The sequence below is a fragment of the Phycodurus eques genome, chromosome 8 (assembly GCF_024500275.1).
Source record: "Phycodurus eques isolate BA_2022a chromosome 8, UOR_Pequ_1.1, whole genome shotgun sequence".
NCBI classification, from domain to species: Eukaryota; Metazoa; Chordata; class Actinopteri; order Syngnathiformes; family Syngnathidae; genus Phycodurus; species Phycodurus eques.
In genome coordinates this window covers 8,800,501-8,820,859 of record NC_084532.1, presented here as the reverse complement: position 1 = coordinate 8,820,859, position 20,359 = coordinate 8,800,501, and the positions used below count along the sequence as shown (strand labels likewise).

Here is a 20,359-nt window from a genome sequence, read left to right as displayed (position 1 = left end):
AATTACTTTTCATTTTTACTTAGGTTGTATTATTATTATTATTTTTTAAAATGATATACAGTACTGAGTTGTTAAAACTGTCAGTGTTATGTTTGCCGGTCTTTCTATTGAATATGTGTCACAAAAAAGCCTTGCTGCCATTTTGTTTGACTTTAGAAGTGTATTTTCATTTCATCCATTACATTACAATATTGCTTGCAATAGTGGGAACCCTGCAAACAAAACAATAGTAGTAGTAGTAGTAGTAGTAGTAGAAGTAGTAGTAGTAGTACAGTGGGAACCTGAATACTCGTGGTTCAGCACCCGTGTTGTTTTTTTCTTCAAACTTTTTTTTTTCAATTTCTGTACCTTTTTTCCCCAATTACTTTTTGTTAAAGAATTATTTCTTTATTTCTTTTTTTTCTTTTTGGGGGAGGGGGAACGAATCCAGAAAACGCTTATTGGCGGTTTATCCCCACTTATTCAAGATTTAAAAAAAATAAAATATATCAATCAATCAATCAATGTAATTCTTATGGCCATCAATTATACACAGAATTTCACTACTCACGGGCCAGTCTAGTACCTATCCCTATCCCCTGCAAATAGCGGGGGTCCACTGTAGTACTAGTGGTAAGTAGGTCACAATCTCAGTGAGATCCAGAATGAGAGCCATACTTTTTAATAGGATTCCAGAGTGGATTAAAAGTAGCCGGCCCCCTGCATGAGTTTGATGTGGCATATTCAAGTGCATGCATCCCCCCAAAAGTGAGTGGGCCCGTCGACCTCTGAGTTTAAACGGCCGCAGCGCCTGTGCTGCGCAGCAGATCGTCATCAATCCTGGCCGGTATCTGAGAACCGCAGCAGTGTTGACACTGGCACTGAGGTGAAGGGAAGTGAAAGCGAAATCCAGACTCTCTCAATTCAGCACACAGGCAAGTTCATACTCAAAGCTAAGAGTCTATTATGATCAACAGTAGAGGGCGGCTATGTGTGGGCCTTGCTTCAAACCTACATTTCCCTGTTCCTGTGTCCCGAACCCCAAAAAAAACTCATTGCAACAACTTGGAAATTATATTTATCTGAATGGCATATCTTAACACAACATCTAATAGCCTGTCAGAAAATTGCAGCTCAAGACAATTTGCAGTTGGGCCTGTGTTCTCAGCAACCTTGAACATGCGGTTCACTGAGTAGTTAATGTACCAAGACAAGTGCATTGTTTTGACAATAAACAGCCTGGAGATGAAAATATTTTTGCCACCCATGTTTCAAGATCTGTAACTGCCAATGTCAGAGGCAGGAGTAATTCACATTTTGTCATTTGGAGAGTAAGGCTAAAAATATGTGAGTGAATATAGGTTCAATAAAAACACTTCAAATAATGATTTTACTTTTTTTTTTTTTTTTACCCCACAGTTCGCTCTAGAGTTGCAAAGACTTATTTACTTTTAAGCCAATATGGTAAATGGGGAAAAGAAGCCTAGTGATTAATTCGTAAAAAAAAAAAAAAAAAAAAAAAAAAAAAGACACCTAGAAATACCTAGAAATAAGTACAATTATTTACAGCACTTTCCACATTTTTTTTCCTTTTCCACATTTTGTTGTTACAGACGTATTCCAAAATGTATTACATGTATTTTCCCCTCAAAATTATAGAAACAACACCCCATATTAGCAACAACAGACAAACAAACAAAAACAACATATGAGTGTTTACAGCCTTTATCAAAGAGCTCATAATCGAGCTCATTTACTGACTGCGCTTTAGCTGTTTCTACATCTTAATGGGAGCCCACCTGTGCTAAATTCAGTTGACGGGATATGATTTGGAAAGGCACACACCTGTCTATATGAGGTCCCATAGTTGATAGGGGATGTCAGAACAAAAAACTAACATGAAATGAAAGGAACTGTTTGGCGACCAAGACAGGATCGTCTCAAGGCATAGATCTGGGTTAAGGGCACAGACACATTTCTGCTGCTTGAAGTCCCAATGAGCACAGTGGCCTCCATCAGCTGTAAATGGAACACGTTTAGAGCCACCAGCACTCTTCCTACAGCTAGCCCTCCCATCTAAACTGAGCAATCGGGGGAGAAGGGCCTTAGTAAGGGGGGTGACCAAGACCTCTGTCAGAGCTCCTGTGTTTCTCTTTGGAAAGAGGACAATCTTCCAGGAATAGAAACATCTCTCTTGCAAACCACCTATTAGGGCTGCATAGTAGCCCTTTGAATGTACCATGAACAATTGATTTTATTCATCTTCAGCAGGCACAATTATTACTTATTGTATATTGTTTTGTTTCGACAGGACAGGACAGGACTGCTGAGTCTGACAGATTAGATCAACATTTATTAATCCCTCAAAATTATGGAACAAATCTCAGAGCAGTGCTGCTCAGCTGTAAAGAAAGAAAAGCGTTTGAAGGCGTTATAGTTGTCTTATACCTGCGAGCAAGATTGTACTTCTCAGAAACGACTCCCTTAAACTAATTTGTCAATCATCTTGTGAACTGCCGTGGGTGAGACACATGCTCCAGTGGTGTCTATAGGAAGTCAAATTACCTGCGCTTTCATGCCTTAACTGTTTAATTGGTTTGCCAGTCTGATGACGGTTGTATGGGCCTCACAGTTATTGTCACAAAAGAAAATAAATCTCTTTTTACTAGCATTGATGGGTGGTTAATGACAGTCATTTAGTGTCTGTTGGTTGTTTTCTTCGTTTCCAAGTATGTAAATATATTGACAGTACAGAAAGCTCATGACATAGAGTATTGATTTAACCATCTACAAGGTACCCCATCAAAGTGATCATATAATTGATCAAAAACAAGATTGCAATTATAAAATGAAATATAAACCCACAATGTCCAAAGCTAAATGAATAGCTTTGATAAGGAATTTAAGGCATACAAGCAAAAATAGAATTGGATAAGAGCACAGGCGAAAATTTGAATCAGAACCAAACCACCTTAATAGGTACCCACTTAATGCACATGCCTAAATACTGATAAAGTAGACCTCAAAGGTTGAACGGCCCTGAGGAGCATGTACATTCAGGAAAGATACGCTGCTAAAGTTGCTCAAAACTGTCATCATCTTATCATGAGGGAGATCTACGTACTTCACCAGACACCAGTAATGACAGGAAGGTTTAAAGGATTGCACAGTAAGAGAATGTGTTCTTTGTTAAAGGTGCCTGCTTTGTTTTCAGGTTCAAGCGAACACCAGAGAAAGCAGAGACGCAATGAAGGAAAAGAAAAGGAGAAAGTGTGCTGTTTTAGTATTTTTCTTTTTTGAGACTGTGGAGAGAAAAAAAAGAACGAGAACATTGAAAGAAATATAAACAGTGTCAGCAGCCAAGGTGTAGTGGTATTAATCTTTTCAAACAGGGAGAAAAGCCCATTGTAAACACAGACGGAGAATTCTGATCTGTGGCTACGTTCCAGAAAGTCGTTTTACTGCTGTTGTCAAATTAAAAGCCTTAATAGCTCACGATTGAAAACATAGACGCAGCAGGCATTTATAGTTTTAACAAATGGGGTCCCAAGTTTAATTTTACCGAAGACCATTACGTGGGATCCAACTTCAAATGTATTTTTCAAAAATAGCCTCGGGACTGAAGAATCAAGTATGACCAGTCATCCATTTTTCTAAAGTGCTTGTCATTAGGGTCCTGGTTAAGATGGTGCCTCTCCCAGTTGACTTTGGGAAAGAGACGGGGTACAGCCTGGACTGGTCGCCAGCCAATCACAGGGCAAATAATTAATAGACAAACAAATATTCACACTCACATTCACACCTATGAACAATTTAGAGCTTCCAATTAACCTATTATGCACAGTTTTGGCATGTGGGAGGACGCCATAGTACCTGCACAAGCACGGGGATAACATGCAAACTCCAGAGCTAAGATTCCAATCCGTAATCTCAGAACTATGAGACACGTGTGATACCCTCTTGTCCAACAAGTCAAGTAATATCAAATATCATAATTGCACAAAAGAATGTTTAGACCTTTCACTTATGTCTATTTATTCAAAGCACAAACCTAGAAGGAACATGACAACCACATGTATAACAATCTCTCAAATATCAATACACATGCAAAATAAAAGACACCGACCGAGAAATTGTACATTTCACTTTGTCTTTGCATTGAGCACAAACTCTGTTTTTCTTAAATAAATCAATAAATAAAACCACCGGGTCATAGTTGCACTTCGTCATCTTGCGTCTGGACAGCAGCATAAATTTGTAGTACACCATCGAACGCAGGTTCAATTGTACTTGCTGTCCGCAAAGCCAACCAGAACAGATCTGTGACCCACCAGTTGAGAAGCATTGGTGTCGATGAGATGTTGCAAACAGAGTTTGCACAGTTTAAAACACAGGCCTGACTTATGAGCTGACTCTGATCTGAGCTTACAGCTAAACCTTCCTTCAGCTAAACAAGTCATCACACCCGAGCGCAGTCGGGAATCAAAGAGCAACATGCAGCCTGAGTGTTAATGGTACCGTCGTCCTCCCACTCAGCTAACACTGTTTTTCTTTCACCCTCCCGACATTTCCATCACTGCTCTTTTTCCTCGCAAAAGAGGGAAGTGTGGCCGGGAATAAGGAGAGAGAGAGAGGAGAGTGGGGGCATGGAGGAGTGGTGTTCTTTCTTTGGCAGGCGAGACATTTTCCCCCCTCACCCTGTATTTGTTCAGGCGCTATAAAAACATGACCAATGCAGAGAGAAGAGAGAGACGGACGATGAAGATGAAGGGAAGAGAACGGCGATGAAGGGTGTTTGCGGAAATGCACTCATCTGTCTCTCGGTGGAAGATAACTGCTGGCATATTCATGAACACTGGACTGGAAGACAACTGAAGTGGATTTGAACTTGGTCGGGCAAAAGCAATAAAAATTACGATGTGAGCCATGACTTCAAGGAATGGTTGTGACTTCTTGGGAAATAAAAGTTCCTGGCTTCCCGAACAAGAGTTATACGAGAACATCATTACCATTCTTTGTGTCTTGGCTTTGGCCAATGCTTTCCTCAAGTCTTCTGGCCACTATTTAGTAGCCAGTCAACTAGTGGAGACTCCAAGTCTTTGCTGGGCAGAGCCAAGAAATCAGCTACTACATCATTCCACAAACATCCCTTTTTATACTTGTAGGTATGTATAAACAAATCATAATGTGTTAATTTGTGATGTTTCAAGGTGGATAACACACTGTATACAGAGTATAAACTAATACCTAGTTACCAACACCAAATACCAGAAAACTTCACTCGAATAGCCTCAACTGCCATGTTGTCCATATGCATGAATCTGAAACAAGAAAATGAACGCTAAGTGTAAACACAGTCATTACAAACATTACACCTCTTCTTCCCATGCAGAGAAAAAAAAGGCAGTTTTTGTTCCTGCTCCAGAAACCTGTACAAGACCCATTTTTGGCCCAAGTTGACATCACTACATGTTCAATCTCTAGTACTGTTACTAACACTCAAATTTGAATGGAATCCAAATACAATTGTGACTCGTGCTACAGTATATGTTGTACGTCGGAAAATGACTATTTACTTCTAAATTTCAATATTATTCTGAAATGAATTTGATCTTGTATTATACATTGCTGTCTGAAAGCCCAATTTCCAACAAGCTGAAGAAATGGTCTTATACTATATTGTTTCCAGAAAAATTATTTGCTTTATAAATGACTAAATGAAGAAGCTGCTTGCTGATCAGACTTATTGATCGTGTGTGTGTGTGTGTGAGAGAGAGAGAGAGAGAGAGAGAGAGAGAGAGAGAGAGAGAGAGAGAGAGAGAGAGAGAGAGAGAGAGAGAGAGAGAACAGAACTTACATCTGCAACTTTCCGCAAGGTGTTTTCTCCAGTTAGAAGTGGGCTGAAATATCCAAGTTTGGGCAGTGACAAAACTACGCTGCGTGTTAAAGCTGTTGTTTTCAGTAGTCTGTAATGTAAACATGAGTCGCGTGCGGCTGTCACGACTCACTTTGATTGGACCGCGAAGCCCAATTAAAAAATGTGTGTGCGGACATGTGATTTTTTCTTGTCGTTTGATTGGTGAACTTTGGTCAAACATCACTGTGGTAATCACGGTGGCTTGAAGTAAAAGCACCTGATGCAGAAGTAAAAAAAAAAAACAAGTCGAAAAATAGATCACGCATGCAATTATTGATAAATTAAAGTAGCGATCGGCAAGTAGATTGTTGTAACGCAGTAAAAGTAGCATTTCTTCTTAACATAAATACTGAAAGTAAAAGTAAAACTTCACTAAAACTACTCTGACGGGTACAATTTATCCCAAATGTTACTTGTTACTTGGTAAATGTAATGGAGTAAATGTAGCACGTTCCTACCCACCTTTGGTTGAAAGCCACCCTTTTGTGTAACACTGCAACTGGGACCCAACAAAGATGTACTAAGAAAGTAGCTGGTCTGTATTTATCTGCTCTTTAGCAAATAAATAAAGCACATCCCTAAACACAGTCAAATATCTTTTTTCACCAGACAGGCTAAAAATGTGTTATAATAATAGCTTGAGTTAAACACATTTTAGAACTGTTTGAATTGAACTTTAGACTTCTGGCCTGTCAGTTTAACACCTGTGGCTAAACTCAAAAACCTAACCATCAGACTCTACATTAACACACGTGCTCTTTCGTTTTCTCTCTCTGTCTCACTCTCTCACACACACATACACACACATGCACACACACACACACACACACACACACACACACTATTAAGCCTCCACACGCCACATGTGTACTCAAGGCCAACATGGGGTGGATGAAAATCACCGCACAAACCAAAGGAAAACCAACACATTTCTTTTAGATTCTTATATGTAGGGGCCAGGGGTAAGACATTTTTCCAAACATTTTGTCTTCAAGGAAGAAGTTGGGGGAAAATAGCTAACATAGCAGTGAACATGTTGCAGCGAACACAACAAGGTTGTGCACCAGATGTCTTTTCAGAAAAAAAAGTGCAAAATATGTGATGATTGAGCAAGGGTGGATGTGGCATTGTGTGCCATCATAAGATGACCCTATCTTTTTGATGGCTGCTACCCAATTTTACAGCTCATAAATTGCCCATGACACTAATGATGAGCAGCAGTGAACCGAGCTGCCATCAAAGAAAGCCTTTGTCCCATTCAGTTAATTTGCTAATAACATTGGAACATTCATGCCAGTTGACTAAAACATTACCTTTGAAGGGGGGAGGCTTCAAGACATCTTAATAGAATATAGTCAAGTTTGTCCAATGAAGGGTTATGGCAAACCAAATGTGCATCGAGTAGGTCAGTGGGCACATCCATTAGAATCTTACAACCCTTTAGTTTTTCTCATGCAATTCAAATGGAAACTAACAACAGTGAGACCCTTCGATCCTCCGCAGAGATGTACAAGAACCCAGTGGACATAATTCATAACAAACTGAAAACAATGGAAGATACAGACAGATACATGGAGATTCAGCGACTTACGTTGGCCGTCCTGGGAGAGGTGTAGGCAACGGATCTGGAAAAGAAGACAAGGGGATATTTGACCACAGGATAAATATTATTATAACCAGGTTTGTCTCTGTGCTAGCTGCCAGCTACAAGCAAGAATAGGTCGAGTGTTGCTAAGTGGAGACAGATCCCCCCACAGGAAAAGCGGAATCAGAAAAATAGTTAAATCATACCAAGAGGGGAAAACGCTCATAAAAGGTTTTCACCGTGATGTCAGAATGTCATTCACTTATTAAAAATGTGGCAGTCTCTTTTGGACGGCTCGGGTGCCAACTTCACAAGTTTTCTCAAGTAATAGGTTTTCTTACCGAATTTGACGAAGAGCACGCCCGTGGTAGACACTGTGCCCTGAGCATTGGTTGCTACACACTGGAAGTAGCCAGTGTCTGTGGTGTCCAGATTGCGGATACGAAGGCGTGACCCGTATGGTGTGGATCGGTACGAGACCCGCCGTGGCTCCTGTACCACAGGCGCATCGTTCTTTAGCCAGCGCACGGTCGGTGGCGGGTTGCCAGACACACGACAGAACAGCTCAGCTGTCTGTCCCAGAGACGTGGTGATGTTGTTCATAGCAGTCTCAAGACGGATAAAAAATGGCCCTGGAAGACAGGAATGCATAACGAAATAAGAGACTAGGTAGAAATCTGTAAATCAGCTGAATAAAACCTGAAAACGGTCCACCTAAGTTGTTAAGAGAGTGAGACGAATTATGGTTCTTTGTGTCAGGCTAGAATAGTGTGAAATTCCCCTTTTGACAACGAATGTGATTGCACTTGTGAGTCAGTGTATCCCACTGAGATACATTTATGGCTGACTTGGTGTGCAGAAGACCTGGTGTAATCTGGTACATGTTGAACTCCAGCACTGCTTGTTTGTAACAGTTTTATCATCAACAGTCATACTACTGTGTGTGTGTGTGTGTGTGTGTGTGTGCGTGCGATTCAAATAGTGATGGTGATTTAACAGTGCAGTCGTACAAAAGAAAGCAGGCTCGTTAAGATTATCCTTTGTAATCTCGTTTTGTTAAACGCCATCGACAGTATCTCACCAAGTACACCCATCACATTTTTGATCTTTTCATGGGACAAGAATGAAGAAATGACACTTTGCTAGAACATATTCACTGTGCATTTTGTATAACAGTTTAAATGACCTGCCCCCTCAAAAGAACTCAGTCATGTCTAAACCGCTGGCATCAAAAGTGAGTACACCCCCAAGTGAGATGAAAATGATTTCGTCACGAGGAGTTGAAGTGGATTCTTCCACCCCACCAATCCATGATGACATCACAGAGCTAATGGATGTGAGAGACCTTGTGCTCCTCCACCTCCCGTTTGAGGATGCACCACAAATGCCCAATGGGGTTTAAGTCTGGAGACATGCTTGGCCAGTCCATCACCTTTACCCTCATTTTTTAGTTTTATTTTTTTATTATTATTATTTTTTTAATAGAAAGGCAGTGTTTGTTTTGGAGGTGTGTGCCCTGTGGCCCAGTTTCCGAAGGGATGGGATCATCATCATCTGCTTCAGTATGTCACAGTGCATTTTGGCTTTCATGGTTCCCTCAGTGAACTGTAGCTTCTCAGTGCCAACAGCACTCTTGTAGCACCAGGCAGTCCCACCACCATGCATGGCTGGAGGCAACGCACAATTGTCTTTGTACTCACCTGGTTACCGCTTGACACCATCACCAAATACGTTTATCTTGGTCTCATCAGACCACAGGACATGGGTCCAGTAATTGAAGTCCTTAGTCTTTTGTCGACAGCAAACTGTTTGCAGACTTTCTTGTGCATCATCTTTAGAAGACGCTTTCTTCTGGGACCACAGCCATGGAGACCAGTTTGATGCAGTGTACGGCTCATGGTCTGAGCAGTGAGCACCGACATGCTGAGGGGTACACTCACTTTTGTGAGATAGTATATGTATCAAATCGCATACATTACTGTCCCCACCACCCTTACTACAGATGATGAAATAAGCACAAGCACACATTCTTAATTCCTGAAACTTTTTCATTACCGCTGGGGCCAAAATGATTCATTAACATTTTGATGTGTGTGAGTTATATTAAAAATACAAAATTAACTAATCAGGGATCCATTTCTGTCATGTTCTTTGGTCAACGGGTGGCTGGCCAATAGGATAAATTCACTTGAAACATAACAGTTCATTTGGTTGTGGGTAGAAGCAAGCAACCTTGGCATGCCACAGAAAATGGTTATGCATTCCAATTCAACATTCCCTCAATTGTCTCATGAAATTTGAAGAAATTACAAACACTAACATCATGGTCAAAAGATTACAAACATGGAGCTAAGCAAGTCTTTAAATAGAGACACGGAATAAATGAACTGTGGCTACAATTATAGGTTGCCTTGCCTTTGTAACCTCCTGTGTTGGGACCTAGCTCTCCATTATGTACAGTACAATCTGTTCCAAAACATATTACATTTTATCATCTCATTCTGCCTTGATTATCTGTTGAGAGGGCTTGTTCAATCAAAGAGAGGACTCTTGAGCCAGTGTCTGTGCTTTTGTCTAAGTACTGTGTGCGTGTGTGGCTATCCCATAAAAAGCGTGTCAAAGTGTCCTTGAGCAAGAAACTGAACCCCAAGTTACTCCTGATGATCTGATTGAGTGGCAGCCTTTGTGTGGGTGTGAGGTATTGGCAAGGCTGATACTAGATTATAAACCGAGTTATATTTGGCAAATCTTCTGAGAGAGAGCGCAGAACCTGTCAATTGCATATGAAAAGTGCAAAAGCTCATTTCTTTGGTCCAGCACTTGTTGAACTAACAATATGGGCAAGAGAGGCTAGTGAAAAAAACAATGCAAACAGTGACATCATCAGTCATTAGTGATGCATGCAAACGATGAATGCATAAAAAGTGACCGAAAAGTGGGCCAATGAATCAGTGAAACTGTTCAGCAAAGCAGGATGTTAAGAGAAATGCAAGTTCATCGCCGGAGCTTTTTGTAGGTCCCAAAAAGTGGGCATATCCAAGGAAAAACAGTTTGGTCAATAAAATAATGTTGATTTCTTATAAGCAAAAATGGAAAAAAAAAAAAAAAAAAAAAAAAAGGTAACTTGAACGTTACTAGAGCTCTGGATTAAAATAGTATGTTACCTACTGTTTCTTTAATTGTACATCACTCATCTCTGTCTTCCTGTGTATGTGCATGTCTGTCTCCATGAAGCGCAAATTCACTTTCCCGTTATTTTGTGACATAAATGTTAAAAGCCTGTGGACATCCTGTAGACTCTGGTCACTGATATACTGTAACTTCGAAATGTCCAATTTAACATTTCAGCATAGCAGGCAGTGGCATTGTTTTTATTAAGAAAAATAAAATAAAAAATCTCAAAACACCAAACAAATTGTAAAGCTACACAGCCTACAAGGAAAACTGGACTCCTCTCTTTTGCTTTATCCTTTTTCGTTCTCTCGCTTCTGGATGCCAGAATGCTGATAAAATATCTCATATTATTGTTCTTCTTCTTCTTATTATTATTCCAAAAAATGCTGGAAAACAACAAAAACGGAACTGCTGGTTCCGATTGGGGTACTGTCATCCTTGTCGTCACTGCAGTCAAGGGTGTATTAAACTGACCTAATCCCAGTCTCATAAATAGTCGCTTCAGTTTGAAAGTAACCACTCAGTTGTTGTCAGCAATTTCAACTGTCATGATTTCTTGCTGTCTCGCACAGACGTTTCATTTTCTACGACATCGCTCCATCTTCTGGGGAGGGAGATTCGTCTTTCTTACCTTAACGGTTACAGACACGAGGGTCCCACAAATGCAGTCATTTTATTATTATTATTCTCATCAGTAGAGTTGATGGAAAGGATAATATTCTTTGAAGCCACGTACCCGCACACTTCATTACCTGACCTAACAACTGACAACGAAGCAGTAGGAAGGTTAAGTGCACCGAGAAGAAGACAAATGTCCTACCAGTGTCAATGTAACAAAGCCACTCTGTATGCAATTGTCTTGTGGTGAGTGTTGTGGTATTTGGCACCAGGGTCACTGTGAAATCCAAACCATTCTCGTACACTTTCCCTTTCATGTGGAGGCCGACTAATTGGTATCCTGTCATCAACCCGCATTTTCTCGCAGAGGATTTGTGCAATCAAACACTCTCATGCAGCAGCACATATGTAAACAAGAGCACACCCCCACGCCACCACAATGCACACAAGCTTTTCATATTCCAAACTAGATACACTGCATGACACATTTTATTTTGACCAGAAACACTGCATTCTATATGTGAAGCATCACTGGCGGAGAGTGCTTTGCAGGCGCCCCTCAGCGAGGGGCCGACCCAGAAACCCGAGCGGCTGCGCAGCTAACTAAACACACACCGAGGAGTCGGCTCTGTAGCGCTGCCAGCGATGGCGAAAGGTGAATTTCATTAAAGTTGGGTCGCTCTCCAACTGCGAGACGACAGGAAGGAATAAGTATATGAAAAAAAGGGAAAGGAAGCCTGAAGAAAGAGAAACTATGTAAAATATCAACACCCCTAATTAGTTCCCAGTATTGCTGAGCCCAATAATGAGCCTCTTTCAGCATAACTTCCTGCTACTGATGCATACTGATAAAGTCACGCTACCTGAATGCTGTCTTCGTGGTCAATCTAAACCATTCCCCGCCTGAAGACAAAACAGGTGGCGCACCATCCAGCCATCAGATAAGGAACAGATGTTGGTTACGGGGCTGGTCTCAAAATGACACACACAAATACACTAGTTTCACCATATGAATGCACACAATTTGTGTTTAAGGCTTTTCATATTTCATGTTGCTAACGGAAGAAAAACTCATTCTCTCACCAATTGTCATCATTTCGGTCTCTTAAATATCCCTGATGTTTCAGCTTCGTTACCTTGGCTTCTCAGCCCTGTGTTCAAACTACAACCTTGTGTCTTGCCTCTGTGTTGAGCAAAAGGTTTTTTGTTTTTTTTCCCTCCCCCCCGTACACAGCATCTGTTCTGAGACGGATGTTGTGGTTCAGTTGCCCCCCCCGGCAAGAGATGAATTAAACAAACCAGACCAAATGAGAGAGCAAAATAAGGTCAAATTCAATAATGCTGACGGCCTTCCAGTTCTGGGTATCTCCGTGGGTGATGAGGCGGATGTCGGCTCTCCGAGTCCCCAAAGGACAACTCTGAGGAGAGATTTGCCTGATAACTCTGGGCAATGCTCTTGAGAAAATATCCCAAAACCTTTTGGATCTTTTTCCTGCAGTGCTGATAAAGGAACAACTTTAAATGACTCCTAAGTGCATTCAAAATATAAATAATAATAATCATAAACCAGGGTGAATGTAAACATAACGTAAATATGTATCAACTGGTAAATATCATTACTGAATAAGCAAGTAAACTGTGCTTTGGCGTATGATCCAGGTGGAATGCAGCGAAGAGGGCAGGTGAAGTAGTTGGCCCACCGATCCAACTCCGACTACAGTGGGAAACAATTTCAGTTTTCTTTTAAATGTATATTTTAGATTTAGTGCCGCTTTGTGATTCAATTGCAATATTAATGTGTATGCATAAACATCATAATCTTTCTCAAGTGTGTTCGGCTAACTGTATTCATCCCGGCTGTCCGCGTCCTTTTCTTACCATGGGGTGAATAGCACAGTGTTTGTTGTTGTTGTTGTTTTTCTTCCTGCTGGACAACAAGTGGCTGTGACCAAGAAAATGAGTAATTTATGTTGATTTACACTTTTGCGCCTGCTTGTGAGCTAAGATTTTAGTTCAGCTGTTTAGTTGGACAGTGTTATGAAAATGGTCATGCGCGTGGTCATAATGTTGTGGCCGATTGCCTGACATCTTACTTCCTTTATTTAATTCTTGTAGGATGGAAATGCCCAAGTGGGTATGCAGTTCAAACCAAAACGTCACCACATGAAACAGTACACCTACAGTATACCTGAATATGTAACAAAGTGGATGATAATGTATAAATTTGAGGCTCCACTGGTAGCTTTTGTATAAGACAACAAGTAAAAGTGGGTCAGTGGAAATTAGGGAAATGCACCTGTGGCTATGGCCATATGTTGAGTAGATTAGTGTAAAATTTGTTCCATCAGTTCTCCTCTTCAGTGGCTGGACTAGGACAGTGCATGTTGACTGAAGTGCTGCGGGTTTGGCAACACCTCATTGAAAGCAATTTCGGAAAACACACAGACCGCGTTTTAAATGCATCTGATGTCTGTAACAGCCAATGTATTGCATTTATGGAATAGTTCTAGCTCGAGACAAACACATCTCGAGGCGATGCTTATAGGCAAAATGTATGTGCATGTTTGTTTACCATCACTAGAAGTGTTCCATGAAGGGGCTGCTACCACACTGGGGTCTTGGGCAAAGTCAGACCCTGTAAGCACAATTGGAGTTTCCCATTAGCATTTTTAAGTCATTATTTTTAAACTCCAAAATACATTCGCAAGATATGTAAAGGTATACAGTACATGTTGCTGTTAATATACATACTGTAGATCATAAATGTTTCAAAAATGTAATTGACCTTTTTAAAAATTATTAACATTTTTAATGCACACTAATTAGGATCCCTGAATGGAAATTACAAGTTGACTCAGCTGTAAATTTGTCTTAAATGAATTACTCTAACACAAACAACCAAGTCCCACATACAAGCAAGGCCCCTGAGATAGATTTCCTAGCTAGAATGGGATAGATTTTTGTCATGACTGTGGAAAAATCATGGTCAATGAAGCAGTTCAATTTTATACTTCATTAAAGTGTCTTGTAGCTATGATGAATGTTTTTCTGTTTCTTCCACAGCCTATGGCGACACATAATAATTTGATGTATGGACTTGCCGGCTAACTAAAAGCAGCACCGACTTTATAATCTTTGGTAGGTAGGAGATGCATTGGAAATAAAAGGAACAACTGAAAAAGATCGCACAAACTAGAGAAAAGACAAGGTTTCTCAAATTCAACTTGGCGCCTCCACACCGATCCGACTGAACACTGAGAAAAAGTTCCAATATATAAGAGATCCCATCAGTGAGCCATGTGAACCTAATGCTGTGTTATTACCATCCGATGACGGAGCCGCCCTCTGCTTTTCATTACAAATGAGGGGGACAGAAAATGGGCCACATAAGGGGATTCCTCACAATTGGGAAGAAAAAAAAAAATGCTCTGAAGGACCTTCAAGGAGAGCACATGAAAAAAAAAAAAGGCACGATAAAAGCAGCTCAGGGATCAGTAGAAGCAGTCCATCAACACAACATATTCTATACAGGCTATATTTTGCTTGTTTAAATTTACGGGATAAATACAACCATGAGCCCTCAACAATACTGTAGATAAACGCATGAATAAATTAACTACATTCAATGATAAATACACTAACGTACTAAAACATGAGACTTTCTCCCATTTCTTTTCTGGGAGCATCTACAGAGCGAGACTGACTCCAGTATGAGAGCTGAGTTTAATTATTTTGAATTATTTCTCTTTTTGGGGGTTGTTGCAGTCAGAGAGGTTCATTATTATGGTTGTTGTTTGCATTGGTGTAGAACCGCGCTGCCTAATACAGCGTGTATAATAGGTTTGCTCCTCTCATGTGGCTTAATAAGGTAACCAAAATATTAGAAACATCTCTCACTATGATCAAGTGCAGTTCTATATTATTGCAAACTACCACTAGAATTATACAAACTGTTTAATCCACCCCGAACATTATAATCTTTGAAAAGTCCGAATTTTGGAGACTGCTCTTGTATTGGATCTTGTGATCTCTTTGCGCGAGTGTACCGATCTACCGAATTTCATGGATGGTCTCACTACACCAGGTTTATTGGTATAGACAAAGCAAAAAAAAAAAAAAAAAAAAAGATGAGATCAATGTATTCAATTGTACATGAAATTTGGAAGCATCTGATTGTGTTTCCACTTGTCCAACTCCCAAATGCTAAAGGTCCATTCTGAAAGAACAGGACCGACTGTGTGAGTCAGCACGTTGTTCTGATGTGGACAAATTACAATGACTTGTTTTCCAATGGAAGTCTTAACTACGGATGGCATTAAATATTAGTGTATGGGATATCATTCTGCATTGATTGATATGTAATATATGTTAATTATCGAAACCTAAATCTTCGAATGACATGTCATTCAATACATGAACTTTACTAGTAACAGAATGGTACTGTGTAGCAAATACTACTAACCTTAAAGCTTTTATTGTTGTCTTGGTGCTCTGCTGGCCCCACACACCAGTGCATTATTGTGACTCCGTTGCCCCAAGGTGGGTCTTAACTTTCCTTTTGTACTTAGGTTTGATAGGATTAAGGAGCCCGAGGGCTGTGTGGTGGACAAAGAACAGAGGAGAGGCAACGTTGCAGTTGACTAACTTCACTAACGCAACTAGCTGAGCCTGGAAAGAGGTCAACGAGAAAATGGACCCGCAGATAAAAAAAGGCTGAAGTGAAAATGTGCTACGTGGTGTTTTCTCGGCAAATATTTGTCAAACCGATATCCAATAATTTCACCGTATAAAATATGTGTCAATAACAATGACATTGCATATACAGTATATACCTGTATATTTAAAAAAAGAGTTGTTGACCAAAATATGTTTCTGCCCCCCCCCCCAACCCTTTACCACTTAATCTCCCCTCTATTTGGGTCACATCTGTTAGTTCTCTTTCAGAATGTCTGGGATGAATTGCAGAGTAATTTTAAGATTAGCTTTCTGACGTTACGTAGTAATGGAGGGAAGCAATTGTATTCATCCAATTTCTTAATGAAGGTCTTAAAAACAGAAACCTTCAATGGGCCCGTGTCAGTTTCGATCAGGTCAAATCTTGTATGGTTCTGCTCTTTAATTCAATCATGCACCTAGAATATGTTATGGTTAAACCAGAGGGACAAGATTAACGTTTGTCTCCATTTGGCTGTGTAAATGAGAACTACCGAACCAGGTTAAATGTGGTGTCTCAGGGAGAGACAGATGGCTAATTACAGGGGAAAGGACAAGAAATATCGGATTATGTTTTCAAAGGAAGCTTGGACTCTTATCAATATCTTTATCACAGTGACAACAAAGCAATACTGTGCAGGACTAATGACATCATGTAGTATGTTCTAATTAAGTAATTGTGTTATTTACTGATTATCTAGAATCATCAAAATGCTTAATTGAGGGTAAACTAAAGCTCAGAGATTGCAAGTCAACGACCGCTGCACGACGACATCAGCTATCAAATAGAGCTACAAATCAGATTTCTTAAAAGGTTTTATACTCACTCTGATTTGATTTTACTCACTGGTTCCCTTCCCTTTAGATATTTTAGTATGTTTCTAATGTGAGAAGAATATGAGAAATTCAAATGGTGTACTGAAAGCCAGACAATATTAAAATGTGTGTGTGTGTGTGCGCCACCTCTGCATGGAAGCTGGGTTCAGGGACTGGCTGTTCACCTGTGGACACGACAGACCAGAGCACACAGGGCCTAGCCAGCAGAGTGTTTCGTGTGTAACCTTGTAAGCGCACAGAAATGAATGAGAAAAAGAAGCAGAGGGGCTGAGAACAGAAGAAAATGGGATCAGGGCTGCATGACGAGCCCTCTTTGGAATCATAACAATGAAGAGCAAGAAAAAGTAATACTTCTTGTTGCACAACACATTTGCTCCAAAGATGACCATGTACATTTTGGTTTTCAAACAGAAGTACAACTCATTAATTGAACTTTGGAACACATAATTCCAACAAGGGTACACCAGTTTATTTGGATCAATTTCTAAGCATAATCTTAATCTCCTTTGGAATGATCATGCTTTACTTATAATTTAGCAAGGGAGCCGTTTCTGGTGTTTGTTTTGTCAAAGCACATTGAACCCACTTGAAGTTGTTTCAGAGCATTTTCACAAGAGTTTAGTGCACCAAGAAAACGATAAAAGAGAAATGCTGAGATGCTTTCTCTTCAGCAGGTTGCCAGTGTTCTTCCTAAAAATGATCTGACAGGCCAAAGTGTCAATACCAACAATTTAGAAGAGGTGGAGTGGGTCGAGAATTTAGTTTATGATCTTCAAGACAAACTCAGAAAGGATAAACGATTGAATGACATTATATGCCTTAGGAGTTGTACGATCGTTCCTTTAATTCTAGCAGAATAGAATAAGCTTACGGTCGTTTGGTGTTGATGGCTTGTCTCTGTTAAGTTTCCACTAAAGACGAAAATGGATGGATGGTACATTTTGACACATTTTCACATTTAACCCATGTCCAAATATGCTATATTTGTATCCATTTCTATAATGGTTACATTGTCACAGAGCAGATATTTAGCATGCATTTGCATAGTTTCTCCAGGTACTCCAGATAACTCCCACATCCCAAAAACATGCATGGTAGGTTGATTGAAGATGCTAGATTGCCCGTAGGTGTGAATGTGAGTGCGAATGGTTGTTTGTTTATATATGTGCCCTGGGTTTGGCTGGCGACCAGCTGTACCCCGCCTCTCGCCCGAAGATAGCTGGGATAGGCTCCAGCACGTCTGTGATAAACGGTACGGAAAATGGATAGATGGATGGATATTGGCATAGATCAATGAGCCTCTTCGAAGTGTTGTTTTCTCTTTTGTTATTTTCGTATTCAGCTGCAACATACCAGAGCGACTCCATGCCACCTTGAGATCCCCTTCACGATTGATTCAGTGCCTTTCCTAGAAATGCCTTTCTTCAAGCTTCCGACTAAGATTGCATCATGACGGGGGGGTTTATAGCTCCACCTTCCGCTTTGGTGTGCCCCTGACACTGTCACTATGGTTTTTCAAAAACACAATTCATGGGAACAGAACATTTGTTTAAATACTAAACTATACATATAGACAAAGGCTTCAATCACATCACGTGACCGGTTATAGAAACCTGGATGATCCTCAAGGACTACTGTAAAAGGCATGATTGGGTGAGGCTCCCATTAGCTTCAGTTATGAGCGTTGCAAGCGGACGAGTAAGGAATTTGCAAAAGCATGTCTGCCCTTACTGTACAAATAATCTGTTTTCACCTCAAAGTCTTGAATCGAGTGTGCATGTGCAAACTCAATATAGTCTAGAAAGGTATCGGTCTGCAACTTCTTTTGACCAACATGGATTCTAAACATCTGCTAGTGTCTTGTTACCATACTGCCACAGTATACAACCTGAGAATCATTTTAACACAAAGTGACTGTCTGAGCATGCGTTTTTGGAAAAGGCCTCACGGAGTATATCGGAATACTGAGGTGCAGCCTGAGACACCTTTTCGCGTAATGATCTCATGACCAACCTCTCAAGATTCCATGAGGATGACACACTAAAAAAAGGATGGGCCCCAAACAGATGGAATAAGAGACCACTGGGATAATTCCCCTGGCTTCCCAAAAAGTGATGAGGATTTAGACATGTGACTACAGTCGAGCAGGGCACCATTCCATACCCATTATTCATGCCTGTCAGTACTTTATCACTCAGTAAGCTGAATATCCCCTTGCCTGGAGGACATATAATAAGTTAAAATTGCTAGAAGGCTGCTTTAAATCACTGGTTAGACCAAGGTGAGACACCATTGATGAAACAGAGCGTGACAAGCTCTGGATGCTTGATTTAAGTAATAGAGGTGGCACAAATGTGGAAAACATTAGCAACATTATGTAGTATGTAGTGGCCAGGGTTGTATTCGCTCAAACGCATTCAGGAGTAATATTTACAAAAATATGCAAATAAAGAGTTACAAAATAACCCATTTTCTATGCTGGTATTAACAATTATGGTACATTCATTTAAAAAAAATAAAAAATCTCCTTGCTTACCCAACTGAACTGATGCATCTGCTGGGAAGCGAATGCCACCTTTAAATTACAAAAGATAGGCAACGTTGATTCTGGGATACTTCTGGGAAACAGGGTGACGCTTCCTCAATTCATTCAGGGATCCTCGACAGTTCTGAGTCAAAAGTGCAGACTGAGCCACAAAAAGGCTGACTTGAGGTCAAAGGGACATTTAGATGAGAAAATCAGAGACTCTTGAGATGTGGTGTGGAAAACAATAATATTAAAAATGAGGAGTGTGATTTAGTCCAGATTGAAATATTGTGCGAACAAGAAAAAATTAATTCCAGTAAAAACATCTCATTTTAGTCCCATTTGTTGTTTTTTCTTCATATTGTCTGTATTAAAGACTTAGTCTGGGTTTCCAACAACCACTTTGAGGTAAACTCTGAGCCTTTCCAGCATGCTTCCCTGTCAATCATAGCAATGCTCTATGGGAAACCTCTCCTTATTCCAAGTTAAGAAAATAAGCATCAGCATTCCTCCACTTCTCAAGCTAACTGGCCAGGCCACTGGCCAAAGTCAAATAGAAATCATTGAGAGAGATGAGTAGCTGAAAGGAAACCAACTGCATGTGGGAACTGATAACAAACCATGGAAGGATTTACAATGTTACATATAAGACTTAAACTGGATGAAGGTGCAGATGCGGGACTGTATTTATTTAATTATTTTCAGTCACTATGGCATACTGTACATGGAACAGTTCCCACCACCAGAATCATAGTGGTGCCACCACCCTTTTGTTCATCATCCTCCAAGATACAGAAAGTAACCTGCTAACTAACTAACAGATCGAAAACCACAATCCACCCCCCAACTTCCCGTGTTTGGGGGGGAAAAAAAATAAATGTCAGGAAGAAGTGGCCGATGAATACCATAGCTAATAGTGATGTAACAATTCATTCATTACATCGATGAATTGGTTTAGATTCCTACGATCCAACTGGATTGATCCGTGCTCGGCAAGTTAGCCTTCTAG

General features: G+C 40.3%; 1 protein-coding gene across 2 annotated transcripts in view; it reads right to left on the bottom strand.

Moving 5' to 3' along the window:
- ror1 (receptor tyrosine kinase-like orphan receptor 1) overlaps positions 1-20,359 on the bottom strand; it is a 125,885-nt gene that overhangs the window by 25,548 nt on the left and 79,978 nt on the right. The window contains exons 2-4 of one of the 2 annotated variants that reach the window (XM_061684639.1): positions 13,846-13,908; positions 7,823-8,113; positions 7,488-7,521 (exon numbers count right to left, since the gene is read on the bottom strand). In XM_061684639.1, the coding sequence (XP_061540623.1) occupies positions 7,488-7,521; positions 7,823-8,113; positions 13,846-13,908 (388 nt within the window). The remainder of the gene's footprint in view (positions 1-7,487; positions 7,522-7,822; positions 8,114-13,845; positions 13,909-20,359) is intronic. The other variant, XM_061684640.1, reaches the window with a different exon arrangement.